The sequence below is a fragment of the Aedes aegypti genome, chromosome 3 (genome assembly GCF_002204515.2).
Source record: "Aedes aegypti strain LVP_AGWG chromosome 3, AaegL5.0 Primary Assembly, whole genome shotgun sequence".
In the NCBI taxonomy this organism is placed as follows: Eukaryota; Metazoa; Arthropoda; class Insecta; order Diptera; family Culicidae; genus Aedes; species Aedes aegypti.
Genome location: NC_035109.1, coordinates 279,547,867 through 279,567,261, shown reverse-complemented (window position 1 = coordinate 279,567,261; position 19,395 = coordinate 279,547,867). Strand labels below are relative to the sequence as shown.

The 19,395-nt window shown below is 36.0% G+C and overlaps 1 protein-coding gene across 2 annotated transcripts in view; it reads right to left on the bottom strand.

Moving 5' to 3' along the window:
- The window catches only part of LOC5577492 (formin-J), a 364,398-nt gene that overhangs the window by 310,359 nt on the left and 34,644 nt on the right, over positions 1 to 19,395 (bottom strand). For both annotated transcript variants that reach the window (XM_021855404.1, XM_021855403.1), the window contains exon 2: positions 13,681 to 14,286. In XM_021855404.1, coding sequence (XP_021711096.1) covers positions 13,681 to 13,822 — 142 coding nt within the window. In that variant the 5' untranslated portion in view covers positions 13,823 to 14,286. The remainder of the gene's footprint in view (positions 1 to 13,680; positions 14,287 to 19,395) is intronic.

The following is a 19,395-nucleotide window of genomic DNA, read 5'->3' as shown; positions in this document are numbered from 1 at the left end:
AAGTGACTAGTAGAATCAGTGGTGTTGATTCCCTTCATTCCGAAAAATACAGTCCACCCCGACCCGAACGGAGTTGGCCACGGTTAACGAGCCAACAATAACTAAATAGATGCTTGGCAGAAACCTCCACAAGATACATTGCGGCTGTTGATGAAACGTTCAGCAGAAGTTTTATTTCGATCAAAATCCTAGAGTAGTTCAAAAGTTTATCATGACAAAATCTTACGTAAACATGAATTCTGAAGACCATCTCTTAAAAATTAAAAAGATATATCTACCTATGTAGCAAGCCAGTAAATTTTGACTTTTTTTTTCATCTGTCAGAGGAGGGGGAGGCAATGGCCCTCTCCTGCCCCCTCTGACTACGCCCATGCGAATCAGTCCAAGCCCATATGTCCTCTTTGTGAAATAGTCGGCCCTTAACCCATCAGCGCACGATCGTGCTAATCGAGGGACAGACATGCTGAGGAGAGGACGTAATTTGAATCAAAACTTGATGAAAAAATGTAGAACTGGTTCGATTTCTATCAGAGTGTTGACCAGTGGATTACAACAGAACTATACTGCTCATAACTGCATATTTGTAACATTCGACAAAAGTTGGCATTAAGTAAATGGAGTACCAAGGGTGCGTTTCATAGCAGTATGGGAAGGAACTGAAATTTCTTAAAATTACCAAGAACTAAAAAGTGCTTATTTGAGGATGAATTTTAGTACAGCTCATGTCGCATATCGGTGAATAGTCAGAAAAAAATTCGGATAGAAATATCATTGCTAACACATTACGAAGCTCATGCATAATCTCAATGTTACTGTTATACGGTTACAATTGTCTATGTGACAAAACAACTTGGTATTTTTTCTAGCTTTATAGAACAATCTCACAGATTTCAATATGTGGATCGAAAGTGTTTATCATTTGATGACCCTGCACGGTATTAACTGGAATTGTTAAAAATGTCGAATGTGACAAATATGCAGTTATGGGCAGTATAGCCAAGTTTGTACCTCAATTAAGGCGAAGTAGGCCGTCATTGAAATTTGTACGTGTCGTTGATGATTGTTGCTAAATCATGTCACAATTTCGAATTAAAGAAAACTAGTTGGTATTGTACTGATGCACCTGAAAAAGTATCAGCATAGTTTCTGCATGTTAGCGCATATAGCGATACTTTTCCGGATCAATATGATCTATGAGGACTGAGATGTATCACTTTGAAATTGCGAGCAGCTTTGTCAACATGGCTGCCAAAACGAATGACGAGCTACTCCACCTTAATAAGTTTTTTTTCCCACAAAATATGTTATAATTTTGGCGGTTTTGAATGTTTGTGACTATATTTCGATACACTCCTTATAATGACAAATCAATTATATTTATAGTTATCTCCAAATCAATCTATAAATGTAGAAGTTTTGAGTGGAAACATAATTTCGAATAATATTTTGTTCTCCGTGTATAATTTACTTATTGACATGGAAAAAATACATATCGCATATCCTTAGTGCTGGTGACTTTGGAGGATGCAGCACAAAGACAGCGCAGCGACGTAAAATTCGACAATGAGCCGAATTTACGTGGAACGCAATCAGGTAGTGGCAAAAGTCATTCGTTGCGTTGTTGGCTGCACTGGAATTGCAACCCGGCAAGAGGATGAATGTTGCATTTTTCACCGATTTCCGACAAGCTCGATACACCTGGCGTACTTTTCGCGCTTTGTACTGAAATATGTTTGGCGCATTATTCATCGCCGATATCGTGGCACTTCCTTTGAACTGTCGCGATTATGAAATAGAGTGCTCACCACTGTGAAGACGACAAAGTCTGCCGCGTTTGTGTATAATTATCGAACGCAAAAGCCCAAACCGTTTTCAACCGCACTTTGGTTCCCAGCCCCATGAAGGAAGCGGACGTATTTACCATATCGGCGCGCCGTTAAAACCCTTTTCACCTGCTTAAATCTTAAAATTGTGCGTTTGCATACGAGTTTAGGCCTTGAGCTAGGCACGGATCTGCCCAGGCGAGTCTTTTCCTGCATACGTTTATTAAATATGTCAGTGACACCTACTGCACAGCTCGAGTGCATCAGCCGAAGCGCGGCGGTTATCTAACCTGATGCCACCATACCCGATCAGATAGAAGTAACAAGATTATAACAGGAACATCTGACTTACCTGTGTTACCTCAGGGATGTCCAAAATCTTTGTTTGTGGATGACACAGGCCTCTCCGCCAAAGGACGAAGCCTGAGTGTCATCTGTACTAGATTGCAAAAAAGTTTGGGTATTTTTTCTTCAAAAATGCAAAAATGGAAGTTTTCTCCTAATGCTTCCAAAACTCAACTAATAATATTCCCACATAATCTAAAAGCTCTTTATTTGAAACCTTCAAGTAGACATGTTGTCACGATGAGAGGGGTTCCAACAAATTTGTCAGATGAAATTAAGTATCTAGGGATCATGCTAGATAGAAATTTAACTTTCAAAAATCACATCGCCGGCATCCCAGCCATATGTAACAAATATGAAAAGAGTCTCTATCCCCTTATTAACAGAAAATCGAAACTTTGTCTTAAAACTTCAGTCGTCGCGCTGTTATATTTTGTACAACACTGCCGAAAAAAACCTCGCTTTTCGTTCACAACAGCAGCGCAGTGGTTTTGACAGTGGCTCACCGCGCGACGACTGGAAGGTTAAGAACAAGTTGTTGATCTTCAAACAAATTTTCATGTTAGCCATGTTGTATGCTGTACCAATATGGACTAGCTGTTTTAATACTAGGAAGAAAGCTTTGCAGAGGATTCAAAAGAAAATTTAGAAAACGATTCTTAAGCTCCCTCCTTGGTATAGTACTAATGAGTTACATAGAATATCCAGTGTTGAAACATTGGAACAAATGTCTAATAAAATCATTAACAATTTTAGACAAAAATCGTTGCAATCGTCTATTGCCACGATAAATACGTTGTATATCTAGGTTAAGCTAATTGAAAGCAATTTTTCTAACAAATTATGTTACTGTTCATTCGTTTGGCTGTCATTTTCAAGCAATGTAGAAATGCAATAAAAAAGAGAGATGGCTTCGATAACGAAATTTCATCAACTTCTTTTGTTTGTATCTGCTGTTGATAGAAACATGTTATAATCTTGTTATGTGATTCTGATCGGGTACGGACAAACGGAGCGACGTTGATTGGATGCCCCAGCGCGTATCATCATTGCATATTGGTTGGAAATGCTGTGAATATAACAACAACAACCTGCCATTGGCACTGCATGCATAATGTTGCAACACTGAAAGGGGCTGTATTTATAGACACGAATCGATTTGAAGATCACAACATAATGACATGCCATGGGCGAATTGATGCTACTTCAAACGTGACTCAAAAGCACGATACCAATAGACAATCAACGAAATTGCATCAGAACCGCAGACCACCATATAGTTTGGGTGTACAATTTTGGGACTAATACTTACAAGCGTCAAATTTACCTTGAAACTGAGTTATTTAAGGTGAAGATGAATCGAAGCCAAACTTCAAATTTTCAAGAGCACAAATCTGGAGATCCGAACACCCGTTTGAGCTGAAAACTTAATCGATTGGTCACCACCAGCGAGTGACCAATCGATTAAGTTTTCAGCTCAAAGGGATGTTTGGTTCTCCAGATGCGTGCTCTTGAAAATTTGTGTTTTGGCTTCGATTTATCTTCACCTTAAGGCACCGAGAGTTATGTATTACCGATTAAAGCAGCCGGAGAATAACTATGTTAAAGCTTCTGTTGAGACCACAGAGAAGACTTTTGTGTAGAGATTTCGGTAGGTAATTCCTTGTTTCAACCTCTGCGGAGACTTCTCTGGAAAGTTTCATAGAATCTTCTGTGAAAAGCTCTTTTACAGCGGAAATTCTGTAGATACCTATATGCAGACCTAGCTATTACAAAATTAAACAGGCCCAGATAACCGTAGCGGTAAACGCGCAACTATTCAGCAATACCAAGCTGAGGGTCGTGAGTTCGAATCCCACCGGTCGAGGATCTTTTCGGGTTGGAAATTTTCTCGACTTCCCAGGGCATAGAGTATCTTCATACCTGCCACACGATATACGCATGCAAAAATGGTCATTGGCATAGTAAGCTCTCAGTTAATAACTGTGGAAGTGCTCATAAGAACACTAAGCTGAGAAGCAGGCTCTGTCCTAGTGGGGACGTAACGCCAGAAAGAAGAAGAAGAAAATTAAACAGCTCGTCGTCTTTACCATTCAATAAACAAGTATTCTAACTTAAAATATTTGAAAAATATTTGGATCCATGAGAGAAACGTAATTTGATAACAATTTTATTAGTAAATATTAAGCCAACTGGGACAGCTTGAACCATTGTTGTGGTTTTGAACATTGTCTCTATCATTTGATACAATTTCCCATTTAAAAATCATAATCAGAGGAAGACATTTTACTAGAAATAGGTGCATTTTCCGATGATTGGGATACTCCTTTAATGAAGAGGCGGAATAGGAGTTGCCTGCGAAGGTCGTGGCAGGGTTTTTTTTTTTCATACGATTTGAAACAATTAGAACAGTTATCTTTTGGAAGACCATTTGAAGGGACGGAACTGAAACTGCCTGCTACAATATCGGCATACGAGTTTCATTGAGTCCATTCAAAATTAAAAGATTCGTAAGGTTACCCGACGGAAGAAAATTAATTGTAAATGAGCATGATTATAATTTACTTGATACGACCGTTTCTTAACCATGCGATAGTTAACTGAAAAATGAGCATTGTTGGAGATTCTGTCTGGGGAATTCCGGCTCCGATAAATGTCACCGTTTATCTGCCTAGTAGGTGCCTCAATGATTCGTTTACGCGAAGGGCAATCCCAAAAGTTAGACTTATGGTTGCCCCCGCAATTTGCGCATACAAACTTTTTCGTATCTTCTTTCACAGGACAGACGTCCTTAGCGTGAGAAGATCCTTCGCAAATCATGCATTTAGCATTCATGCGGCCATGTTTTGTACCCTGGCACCGGTAGGTTTCTGTAATTGTTCCCATGTCACAAGGATAACGAACATAAGTCTTGCTTTTTCTCAAGCTTTAATTTTATTTAGATCACTTTTGTTGAACTGAACTAAATAATATTCTTGAGAAAGCCCTTTCCGAAGATCGCCAGATAGTGTTCCTCAAGGTAGCGTTCCGGGTGTTTCTTCAAAGTTTTTAATCTTTAAACTTTTCAGGGAGTTCGATAAATTAAAATTAACTAGGAATTATTACTACAAAAAGCTTATAATTCATGAAATGTTGTAGCCTTTTAAGATGTTGTATCAACAGTTCACACCTACAGATATATTCATATTCATTGGTGCAGCATCCGGAATATCAAAATTCTCATAGTTGCTTTAGCATTTTGTCAAATGTTGTGACCTTCAGAGAATTAGAATTCCTTGTTGTTATATAGCTGCCGGTGGAAGCATTTCCATCCCATTAGGAATTTCAAAGATTTAGAGATTTTGTAGGTGTAGATCATGAATTAAAATTCTAAAAAAATCTTTTGTGTAATTCATAAAAATAGGTTTTGTGACTCGGACTTAATTGTCCATTAGAAATATTGGCGCATTAGGGTTCCATTACAATACTGAATCGATTGGATCACAAGGTCATCCAAAAATAAAGTTTAGTGGTCGTAATGAAAATTTTAAGGGGTTTCATATTTGGCCAAAAAATCATCACAATGAAAGCAGAACTTATTTTTCCCCGTTTTACTCGATTTTCTAGATTGTCAATTCTGTAAGATGTGACAATGAGATGCTGATCTACTTTCGACCTATTGCAACAATAGCGACAATAATTTATGTTGCAAATTGCTGTGCTTGATTATTCTTGAAGTTATTCTTTTTGTTAAAGAACTCGAAAACATATTTGAGGAGAAACACATAAGAAGAGCGGTTGATTGGCATCATGCTGAATTAATGTAATATTTCTGAATTCATTTTACTATGCGAAAAATAGAACATACTTAAACTCTTAAGAATATTTCCTCAAAAGAATTTTAAAAATTGCAATACAATACATAAAATTAAAAAGCTCGTCGTCTTTGAATGTTAACAATGAACGATTTAATTTAAGATATTCAAAAAATATTTGGATCCATTAGAGAAACGTAATCTGATAACAAGTTTATTATTATGGTTTTCTTGGTCAAAAATGAGTTCCGGAACCACAATTTACGTGTTTGGGTTTGAGTATAAATATTTGATACACTCAATACTTGTTTTACTTAAAAAACCTCGAAAACACTATTTCTAAACATTTTTTTCCTATAAATCTAAATCACATACGGTGGCATATAGTTTTTTCTACATGAATTTGATTGCAGAAGCCCAGCAAACATTTTTGGAGGGGAATAGAAATTTGTTATAATACTCAAAATATCTTCTAAATAAAAAACAATGAGAATTTTTTTTTTTCTACACTATTTGCATACATAGCAAAATTCAATGCAATAATTGGTGGATTTATCCTGACTGCTGAAGTCTATTGAATATATTTGTGAAGAAATGTAATATATTGATAACACTCTAAAATGATTTCAATTTTGAAAATTACGAAGGTCCCATTTTTTATTTGCGATGACCTCTTGCTTTATCACTATAAATTTTATCATAGTAGTCTGGTGAACATGTTTGGCCACAAAATAAAACTTTGAGAGTATTTAAAAATTATTATATTTTAAAAACAACGAAAAGCCCTTTTTTAATTTTTTGCCTTCAAATTAAAAATTAAAACATTTTTTTCGACTTCCACGCTTCCCGACTAACGATCTGGAAAAAGTTTATAGATGTTTTTCTATCATTTCTTGGCGAATAATGAAACTAAAAAAAATAATTGTAGAACTAGAATGAGTTATACATCTTTGGGATCTGTTTTTCTTTTCTGTTGAAGTCATTCAAATAAATGAATAAAACCAAAAAAAAGAATAACTTTTTGATGAATCGATGAATTGCGAATTCGTTTATTTCTGTTAATTAATGTAACCAAAAAGCTTTATTTCTGCTCAGACGCATTGACTAGACTTCTACAATTACATTGTCGAAAATAAAATGTACCTAATTACCTTGAATTTTGATTTAGGTAAACAGTTTAAAACGAAAATATTTTAAGTAGTTTTTAGAAAAAATAAATTTTGAGTATTTTTCAATATTCATATTTCTGCTCAAACATATTTTCTAGACTTCTAGAATAAAATTCATGTCGAATGTCGTCTCTTCAAAATTGAATTATCTAGTAAATAATTTAAAACAATGGGGGTTTTCTCTATATTAAAGCAATATATGTTTTAATCTGTAATCTAAAATCTACCTTTTACCCCAAACATGTTCAACAAACTTATATCAGCAAATAAATACCAAACAAGAATATATGTTATCGCTTTGAATTTCGATTTATAGGCCAATAATTTCAAAACTTGAGTTTCTTGTAATTATTTAAACAAAAACAAAAATATTCGTATAATCAAAAATTTCTCTTTCTGCTCAAATATTTACTGTTCTTGTACAATCAAATTTATTACTAAGAAATACGTGTCATTGCTTTACAACTCGATTTATGGGCATACAGTTTTACAAAATAAGTTTTTTCAATATTTAATTTTGGTAAAATAAATTGAGTTTTTTCATAATTGACTATGTTTTCCGAAAGATGGTCACTGAATTTCTACAAGTAAGTTAAAAAATAGTCATAGCTTTACACATTGATTTGAAGGCAAAGAGGAGGAAACTCTAGGATTTGTCGTATGTTTTCGGTAAAAAATGTTTATGTGTAATCCAAAATAACTATGTCTGCTCAAATATGTTCACTGGACTTGTACTAGCAAATTTATACTGAAAAAGCTAGATATCATCGCTATGGATTTTGATTTATATGCGCACAGATCGGAAACCTAGAGTGTATCATAGTTTTCAGAGTACAACAAATTTTGAATGTACAATATTGGACAAAACATTTGCAACTTTTTCGATTTTCCATACAAAATGGTCAACTTTGGAGGTTCAGATCTCAGTTTTTTGTGGACCGATTTGAATGAAATTTTCACAATACGTCCGACATATCTTGAAAGTAATAATAATTTGACTAAAATACAGTTTTTGACGAAAATCGGTCCACAAATAACTGAGATCTGATTGAAGGCTTGATGTTGAACATGGAAAATCGAAAAAGCTGCAAATGTTTTGTCCAATACTGTAATCCATAATTTATATGTGTACCCAAAAATAATCAGTCAAATTGATGTAAAAAATAATCACCTGTCATCGCTTTGGTTTATTTATAAGCAAACAGTTTCTAACGAGGAGTAGTTATTTATATTTAAGAAAAATAAATTTTGAGTGTAACAAAAAAACTCTATTTCTGCTAAAACGATTACACTACTACAAAAACGTTCGTGTCGCAAAAAAAATACGTCATCGCTTTGAATTTTGTTTTATTGTTGAATGTATTTCCCAACATGCTAGGAAGTGTCTATTGCTAAATAACGTTGTGTAGACGCATATATTAAGGGTCAATTAAAATGGACTCGGTTCTATTGCTGTAAGAATTTTTGAAACAACAAAGATATGCATTGTCAAAGTTGAATTTCCGACCTTTTTCAGGGGGTTGGACGTGCAAATGTAAGGTACATTTGATCATGCTTTGACGCCACCTGGTGAGTAAATTCCAAAATATAATTACCACTGAGTGGAAGATATCAGGTATATGAGCAAGTTCTCCAAACATAATATCATTATGTTTTGAGTAATTTTCAAGGTATTTGCGAAAATCACTGTCCTTGATTGAGGACGCTGGGCATTCGGCGCCGATGTGGGGAATTCAGAGGTGTGGTCGAAGCACTAAATTAGTATGCGTGATAACATCAGTTTTGAAGTGGTACACGGAGAAAATGAAGTATTGAAAAGTGAGTTCATTCCACTCAATTCCGGGGGTTCGTGCGTTAACCTAATTTTGAGTTGATGGGGTAGAAGTTCTTTTCATTTGCAGCCATGCGAAAAAAAACCTACTGGCTAAGTTCTTTTCACTCAACCGGCGGATCAAATCACTCAACTTCCAGTACTATGCCTACTCAAATTTGAGGTAACGCACAAAGGTTCGGATTTTTGGTTGTTTTGCTCTTCGCTCTCTGACAATAATAGAAGAAGCGAATGAAATAGGGAGAGAAAAATAATTCAAAAGTAAATTAGAAAAAAATTATGGATGGGTTTTTCGTTTTTTCCATGTAGTTGTGCAATGTCAACTTCGGCGAGCCGGAAGATCACGAAGTTGCCGAAGATGACGTCATGTTTGGCAAGCTGCGAACAAAATTTTGGTCAGGCTTGTAGTCACCTGAGAGAGTCGCAAAGAGGAACGTCATATGCAACCCAGATTCTGCTGTCACGAAACGTCAAATGCAGCCCGTCGTTTTTATGGCTGAAAAAATGAAAAGTATTGTATTCAAAATAAACTATCATCAAAAACCTCAGTTAGCGGAGCAATTTTTCAAAGATGCTGATAAATCTTAACACAAGACTAGCTATTTATAATGTCTGCTACGTTTGCTGGCATGAAATTTCACTCAAAATGCCGTTTATGCTTCGGTGTGATGCAAACGCAATAGTTTTTTGCTGAGATGGTTATGTGAGAGCTTGCGAATCCTTTACCCAAACCTTTCCCATATCCAAACTCCCAGTGTCTACTTGTTGAAGTGCAGAGGACTTCTCGGCTTCCATAAAGCAAGTAACACGTCAACATTACCCTCCCATCCCCAAATTGACATGCATTCGGACGCAGCCGGCGCCGTTATTGTTTGTTATAATAATGAGAGCACCAGTACTTACACATTGATGATGCTACTGATCCCAAGTAGTGTCTGTTGGTTCCCTGTGTAAGTACAGCTGTTCTTACAATAACGGAGTAGCATCTGTTGGCGATCAATCATGCTCATGCTCATGCTCATGATATATCATAGAAAAAGAATATGTTTGCTTCTAATTTATGTTTGTATTTGTTATATATTGTTTATTATTCTGCACAAATGTGTTTCCATTTTTGGGAAACTGTTTCAGTTCTTGTATAGGGCAAAAGGGGCAAAATAACTTTTCATATCGTTTCAGAGAGCGAGCAAAGGCGCTTAAACCTAGGCTCTAGAGCCAGGACATGAGGAAGAAATGCCTATGTCCCATCCCAGGAGAACAGCAATGGAGTGTGCATTAACTTTTCTAGCAACGCCACTCCCAACGATTTTAACTATAACCCTGAATTGAAACGGTTGGTACGGTTGTCCCCGTTTCTTCCTTCCTTGAATTGAAAAAAATTGTCCATTAGTTCATTCACGCGTGAATAGCCTAATAGTCATATTTTTTTCAATTTTCTTCTACCCCAAAGTCTGCACAGTGGGCCTGGCCATTTTAATGTTATGATACAAATCGCTGATATTGTACAAATATTAATACTGACAAAAAAATACCTGAATATATTTAGGTATTTCCAGGATGCTTTTCAATATTGGCTGTGCAAGCGCTTAGATTAGATTAGATTATTAGATTAGAGCTTGTACGGCTTGCGCAAGATTGATGTAAATTCTGAGTGGAATAAGAAAAAAAACTCGGCAATCGCAGAAAAAGAAGACCGTCTCGGCGAGTCTCGTCTCAGGTAATCACCATCAGCTGATCGTTTTGTTTACATCTTTTTAGTCACTAATTCAAGCAAACACATACTAAAAGCCAGATCTGTATTGCACGACATTGGTTCTGCGCATCTGACCTCAGAATAGGAAGCTGGGCGTTAACGAGAATACATTAACCCGTTCCAAATGATAATAACTGAGAATTAAAGAAAAAAAAGTTTAGGTCTCCAACATCGACCCGCTAGTATCTAAATGCAATCGATTGGAAATTTCCGATCTTGCACTCTGAAGTACGTGAAACTAAGTCATTAGGGTTCTGCAACGTCTCTGCAATTACCGAAAACAAAAACCCAAATACAATGGAGTAATTACAGCCCTTCCCGATGGAACCATCGGTTCAGTTTCTTCTCGGAAAGCGATTTAGTCATCATTTCCCGGCACTGATTGTCGAAATTATTGTCATTAACAGCACTGAACCCGGCCGTTTGGTGCAACGCCAATAGAGTAAAGTGAGGCAAAAGTTCGAGAGGGTCAAAAGGTTTCTAGCCTATTTTAAAACGAATTCCATGATGACTCGAATGCTAATCAAGTAAGAGACTTTCACTCCAAATATAATAAAAATTCGATATGGAAAAATTATGGCTATTTGGTGGTTTTAGACGTAGAAATTGTACTTTTCGGTCGAAAACTCATTGTATGGAACAAAATGAAATTAAAATCCAATTCGATATTTATGTAGAGTAAGGTGGGGCAAAAGTTCGACCTTAGTGGTATAATCAAAGTTTCCAGGAAAACAATAGCAGTGAAAACAAAACAAATACCATACAGTGAACCTTCAACATATTGGCTATAATTTTGCTGAACAAACTTGTGTCAAAATATTTATTCATTTTTAATTATAACAGTTTCAAAATTGATTGTCTTATTCGAACTTTTGCCCCACCGGTGGGGCAAGAGTTCGAATCTAGTGTGGGGCAAAAGTTCGCTGGCTAAAACACAAAATAGTGATACTTTTATGACAGACATACTTTATACCAGCCGTAAACTTAAGTTTAACGAAAAATACACACTAAATTTTCATCAAAAAATTGCCTAAAACCGAGTTAATTGTAATATACTCAAAAATAGCAGTTTTTCGCAAAATTAAGTGGAAATGTAAAATTTTGGTGACAATTTTCACACGATCAGACAAATTTAACTAAATTTGAAGATAGTATGTGGGTTTTAGGCAATTTGCAAATTTATCCGTGATTTTATACATGGGTCGAACTTTTGCCCCGCTGATTCGAACTTTTGCCCCGCTATGGGCCAAAAATTGATTCCAACTATTTTTGGAAAAACTAATACACGTCAAAGCATCCTTATGATAGACCTAGAAACGCCCTTACATAAAATATTGAAAAATATTTTATCTTCATTTGGTTCCATGCATCGAAAGTTTGACCAAATATTACAATATTTACGTCGAAAAACAACAAATAGCCATAACTTTTCCAAATCTCAATCGATTTTTATGATATTTGGAGTGAAAGTCTCTTACTTGAATAGCATTTGAACCACCATAAAATTTATAAGATTTATTTTGAATTGAGCTAGAAATCTTTAAAAGAAACTCTTACCCCACTCGAACTTTTGCCCCACTTTACTCTAAGGCTGTTTCTAAGCCCACAATAAGGATGCTTTGAGGTGTGTTAGTTTTTGCATAAATACTTGGGAACCATTTTAGTTCGAGGCATATATGATTTTTAAATTTAGCGAAATCTGTCAGATCGTGCAAAAAAGTCAACGAAATTTACTAACTAAACGTTTTAACTAATTTTCGCGAAAAACTGTTATTTTTTATTGAGCATTTTGCACCTTATTAGACTACTGTGCAAAAAATTTTTGCACAGTGAACATTTGCACACCTCTCAAATACACTCACATTCTTGTGTTACAGCGTGCTTTGATGTTAACTTTTTCATCTTTGTTTTGATTGTTTGCGACGATTAGCATAAGCGATGGAACACAACTTATGTCATGTTAAAGTTTAACTTTTTCGAATACTCCCCCCCCCCTTTTTGACTCGTTTCTTGTATGAGCATTCCAAAAATATTGTAAGAACTGACATAATTTATGCATAACCCCTGACATAATTGAGTTATTCACCGGTGCAAACTAAATTCACTGGGTCTAGGAATGCAATCTGAACATTTCCAGCAACGACATCGGCAACATGTTCCAGATGCTCCAGAAGACCTCTAGATGAAGAGTTCAGTTCATTCCTCAACGTGGAGTACCTAAGTGAATCGATAGACAAAGACTAAGAATAAGTTACTGAAAGTTCTTCCGTTAGGAGGAGTGCCGAATCGCTAATCGATTACGTCCCGAATCTGAATCCGAAGACGATGCTTCTGTCATTATGGATCCAGTAGCCAACAGCTTCTCGAATGAAATACTTCCCGATTAGCTTTACGGCTGCTGGCAATTGGTTGTCGTTCAGGATTCCAAAGACCATTCGTCGGGAAAATAAGTCTGAAGCTGATAATATGGTGGATATTTTTCTGCACCAATGCTGGTTGCTTTCAAATAAACATAACAATTAAGACGTTTTGATTCAATTTGTTTGACTGCTTTGAACTATTTTGAAACGTCATTAATAGCTTTCAAAGCATAAGCCTACTGATGTTAGGGAGTGTGCAAATTGTATTCAGCACATAAACAATTTCATTAGAATCTAAAAATTCGTGCAATGGTCAATATACATTACGAATATCCGTGTTTCGGTCAATTTTTCGACGAAAATTTAAAGTGTATTATTTTGCAAACACAAGTTCATGGCTAGTATAGAGTTTGCCTGTCATAAAAGTATCGATGTTATGTGTTTCAGCAGGCGAACTTTTGCCCCACACTAGATTCGAACTCATGTTAGTTTTTTTCTGGAATTATTGATCATTTCACTAAGGTCGAACTTTTGCCCCACCTCACCCTACAGTCGGATAATCGTCATCATCAAGTGCTGCACATCTCGGAATCCACCCAGCTTACCTTTTTGTTTCAGGACGTAGCCCTTCTTCCAGAGCCACCAGGCCAAAACGCCCAGCAGCACGATCGCAAACAGCGTTCCAAAGATGGCACCGGCAATGTCACCTCCCCCGTAGCAGGAAGCCCCCATGTTGTCGCTATCCATTCCGGAGCAGAATTACCGTACACCGCGAATTTAATCCCCAAACCGAACAAGACGCGCGATTGAGCGAAAAAAAGAGACCTTCGCGTGTTTCGATGATGATGATGATGTCCTCTGATTCTCTTTGTCCGCCGTCAAACCGATCCACGAATTTCAAATAACAGGAATTCGACTTCGACACGTATGATTTTTCTTTCTTTCTTTTTTTATGTTTCCCTGTTTCGTGTCCACAATAGCAGATTTAGTATTACACACTTATTTTCCTGTGCTTTCGGATTTCTACAAGTTTTTTCCTGTTTTTTGAGACGAATTATTGGCTTTGGTTTCAAGTTATGCAACCATTATCCGTATCTTTCGCGGCGGTATCTTTCTCTTTCTCTGGTGTTGCAAAGAATGGCCCCGCGATGATTACCACCATTCACATATATTTTTCGTTTGGTGCGATTCAATTGTTTAAATTCCTTGCGCTGAAACGAGATGAAATGGAAAGAAAGAAAATTTCACGTTAGTATGATGATCACTGATGATTGGGAGTTCAATTCAAGCGCTTTTTTGTTTTGGTTTGGCGCATTTCCCCGGTCGTCGACAGCAGCAGCAGCATGAACGTAGCCAGAAGGGAGGGGGCGTTGCTCCTCTCCCCGGCGTTTCTACCGAAATTAACTGTTTTGCTTGAAAAAAATGACACAATGTTTGATTCTAAAAAAAACATCAAGTGGTTTGTCCAAGAATTTCACCAGGAATTCTTCTATGGATTCATTGAAGAATTATTTCAGAAATTCTTCATTTGTTGTCAATAAACAAATCGGATTCCGAAATCGTCCTACTAGTGACAAAGTTTTATCAATTGTCTGTATCTCAAGATCCATATCAGCCTGAAGGTTGGTGTCCTTGGCAAAGATCAAGGGCAATCTGGCGGTGAAGAGTTTAAATGGGAATTTATCCACTAGGTGGCTCTAATAAAAATAAGTCTTTAATCTACTCTACATCAAAGTCCTTATCGGCAGGCTTTGGAAAATTTAACGATCACACGAAACACGAGCCATAATTTCATCCCATTTATCCGCCTGCATTCATACAACACGCATGACATTTATCGTTCGTGGAATATAACGAGCCATTAACGAAAACAAGACAAACACACACCACCCACTTTATGGCGCCAATCACTGTGTGTCAACACTTGTAAAATTCGCTGACCCACTCTCATTCTGACCAAGAAACAGATGCGACTATTTTCCATTTTCTTTGCTGTGTTTGCAACCGAAAGGGTATTCAATGATCCAATAGATTATAATTAGGTTGTTAAAGGCAGCATAGAAAATACAGACAACACAGAAAATATGAATGTTATTTCCAATGTTATGCTAAACATAAGTCACCCGAATGACTCGATACTATTGCAGTCAATGTGAGTTGCTACCAAACGAGAGAGTGAATGTTTACATTCATAGAGCTCTCCGATTGCGATATGTCACGAACTGCTATGGTTCGCGAACTGTTACACACTCTGAATATGGTTCGATCGGCTTATTCTGATCAATATCCAAATACTGCTTATCAGCTAGAAGATTGGTGTCCTTGGCAAAGATATTCACTAGATTAAGTGCTATCTGGAGGTGGAAAATTCTAATTGATATTTTTCCGCTAGGCGGCGCTAGTAACAAATTATCTTCATTTTTTTGTATCTCAAGATCCTTATCAGCTAGGAAGTTGGTGTTTTCGGCCAAGCCGTTCAACTGATTAAAGGCTATGTTGTGGTTGAAAATCTGATTAGGAACACATCAACTTGGTGGCGCTAGTAACAATTTTTCTCCATTTTCGACGGATCGCAAGCCACAAAGGAAGCGTCGGGCAGTTACTGTGCACCGTCAGCTGTGGATCAAAGTCAGGATAATTGATTCAAATCCAAACATTTCAGACAGCTATTTAACAAAAAAAAATTAGGCGCTGCACGCAGTCTTCGGATTTTGAAGCCTACGACCATACCGTATCTGCAGACAACCAAATTGGGAACAAAATTAGAGCAATATGGCCAGTACCATGAAACTGTTTGATCAAGTGTTGACGGAATTTAAGGATTTCTTCATAATGCGTGATACCCAACTAATTGACCCCAATTCAGCCTAATTTTGAGATTTTAGGCTATCATGAAGCGGAAGCTTAAAGCGAATTGGAGTTTCGCGAAAACATCGACGAACTGTAAACTAAATGGGATGAACTATGGATGAGCATAGTGTGCGTCAAATAATGAACCGTATTCCGGATGAAGTCCAAAAATTTCTTGCAAAAGGGGATGATTCTTTTGTTTTATTTCTCCTTTGAAGCTTACATGTAATGCTGCATTTGAGTTAAAATTTGTTGAATTATATCCAATTTATTCCAATTCGTGTATGTTCCAATACTAAACGAGCCAACCCTTATTGGGTTATAAAACCATATTAAATGTTGGTTTTCATAGTTTCTCAATTAGTGTTTTGAAGCGCAGTTGCATTGATTTTGTTATTTACACACTAAGCTCATACGGTGAATTTCACCGTAATCTCAACAGCTGAACAGTTCGGTGAAATAAAACACCGTAATTCCGTCGAAATTTTACGGATTCCGGTGATTTTTCACCGAATACTGTAAAAATTTACCGTACTCCGTTAATTTATTTCACCGAACTGTTCAACTGTTGAGATTTCACAGGAATCCGTAAAATAATTTAAGTGTGTATGTTTCGATATATCCGTTATTTACTTTCTTCAAAATTGAGTCATTGATAGTTGACACTAAGTAGTTTGATGATTATTCTGTAGTTTAAGACAATCTAGATGGAGTCTTTTCAACTTTTAGTTCAGGTGAACAATATCTGGTCGTGCGGTCAAAACACATCGTGTCAAGGTTCAATTCCCTCTTCAGCCTTTGAAACTTTTCGTGAGCAATGTTTCTCGGTTGTGCCATTGGAGCATGCTTGTCTATTGTCTAATGTTGAGTTGCAGTCTATACAGCAACCCGGATCTCCTTTGCCGAGCCCGTTTCTTCAAAACTAAATTGATGAAATGTTTGTAAAACACCAAATTCATTTAAAATCAAAACTAGTTTTTGTTAAAAGTAGTTTTCTCCATTTTTTCACATTTTACTAAAAAAGATCATCTTTGTTTGACTATTACTTCATGTATACTCAACTGAATTCAAATAGTTTTTCGTGCATTTGAAGCAAACTGAATCGTTCTTAAACTTCTTACTACATGTAAGAAATAAAGTAAAAAACTACCCAAATACATAAATCTCTTAAAATAAAAATGGAATGGTTTTTATATGTCACTAAATGGCTTTAGAACGAGTCAAAAGATTTTCACAATTATATCACTGTTGCGTTGTACAAGGGCTGCGACGTTGAATAAACGAGTAAAACAAATTTGACGTTTTTATGGAGATTTTTGCATAATCTACTTCAAAGCCCACTGGGCAGTTAACGTTTGCCGGGACCGTTGTCCCAATTTTTAATAAAAAAAATCAAAATTTTTGGATTGTTCAAAATTTTTGCCGGAAATTATATTTTTACTATTGAACTGAAGTTTATAAAGCTACGAGTTGCTAAGAGCTTTTTGAAGTTTAAACAAACAATAGAAATCAGTTTCAAAATTAGTATTAATTTTAAACTAGAAAATAAAATGAAAAATATGATGCCTATCATTAAGAAACATGTTTTAAGCAGTTTTTGTTAAATTTCTAGGTTGTAAATTTGTTTTCTTATTATATGTGTTGTATTTACAAAAACATTTAAATTAACTTCAAAAGTAGGACAAATATTTGAAATCGGTTGAATATTCATTAAGAACTTTATAACTATATAGCAAAACAAAACTGATTGTTTAAGTAAAATATGGAAAAAATTGAAAAAAAAAAACTCCTTTTAGCAGTTTGATTTTAGACAAACTTGATTGTTAAACCTTGCAAAAAAATTTTTTTTGTAGATAATGCTGTTAAAAGAATTGGTTTGAAAATAACAAAATAAAGAAAACTTCACTGAAGGCCATATTTGATAACTTGAATATTCAACTCCAAGTCGCTTGCGATACCTCTAAATCCAAATATTTTTGGCTCAATCTTTGAGGCTGATTTGAATTCAGTAGATTGCAAGAATTTTTGATTTTGAGAACTTTTGAAAGATAAGCCGAACGAATTCTGCAAAGAATAATTATTCCTCATAAACGATTCCAAGAATTCCACCCGGAACCAAATACAACCGAAATTTCAACAAAAGGTGTAGTTCTGGAGAACGAATGAATTCATGTTTTATACCCAAGCACTTTTTCCAAGGAATTCTCTTCAAGGATATCTTTGATATGTTTCAAGAGGTTTTCCGAGTGACCCATAGCTACACAGACTATTTAAGAAATCTTGGAAAATTCATTCAAGGATTTTTCTTAAGGGTTTTGAATGGATGGTTTGAAATTTTCAAGGGATCAAATATGCGTTTTTTTTTAGATTTTTTTCGGAACTCTTTCAAGTTTTCTCCAAAGATTCTTTATGAATAACTCCAAGGATTTTTCGATGAATTCTTTCAGAAGTTTTATAAAAAAAACAACTCAGGAATTGTTCCTGGAATTGCTTCAGAGGTTTCGAAGAAAAAGTTTAGGCATTCTTCCAAATGCCTGAAAAATATCGTCCCAGATTGTTTCCGGATTATTTTTGCAGGGATAACTTCAAATATTTTTCCAAAAATCCTTTGAAGGATTACTCCTTAGCTTTTCTAAAAATTCACCCAGAAATCACTCTAACGAATTCTTGATGCATGCTAATGTTCTGTCTAAAATTGTCCAGGGTTTTTTTTTATATTTGAAATTTTGCCAATGATTCCCACGAAGATTACGGTTCCGGCCATTTGGTTGAATATCGTTTGGCAAACTATGGATTGGCCAAACGCCGTTTAGCCGAATTCCATCTGGCCGAATGGGTCGTTTGCCCGAATGCGATTTGAGCGAATTAAGAAATAATATTATATTTAGTTGCCAATAATGGAATTGCATGCTGATATTCAGTTGGATTTCCTTCCTTCTTTCAATCAGAAGTTTTTATTTTAAGTCAAACTGTGACAGTGATTGTTGGCATCAAGAATCCTAATCTTTTCATGGGGGATTTTACCTACTTTAAAAAATAGACTAGTGTTTCAAATAATAATGCTAGAACTATTCATGACACTATCCACTTGTCTGCATAAGTGACCCTCAGTAATGTCAAATTATCATTCTCCTAGCCCATTTAGTCCATAGCATCCTAGACTTGTTTCTGACATGCTATCTATAGTTCCCCATTAGTGTCATAGTTCGGCCAAACGGCATTCGGCCAAATGCACTGCACTAGGTGGCACTAGTGAGCATGGATTTTTGTTTTGCGGATAGCTCAGTAGTCTGACCACTTAGAAAAATTGTGTCTTCAGCAAAATTTGTTAGCCTTGTGCTACTGAACAACTTTGCCGAAGACGCCATCTTTCTAAGTGGTCAGGCTACTGAGCTATGCACAAAACAAAAAAATCCATGCTCACTATCGCCTTGAAACTTTTTGCTCAAATAATGTTAGCCCTTGTGCTA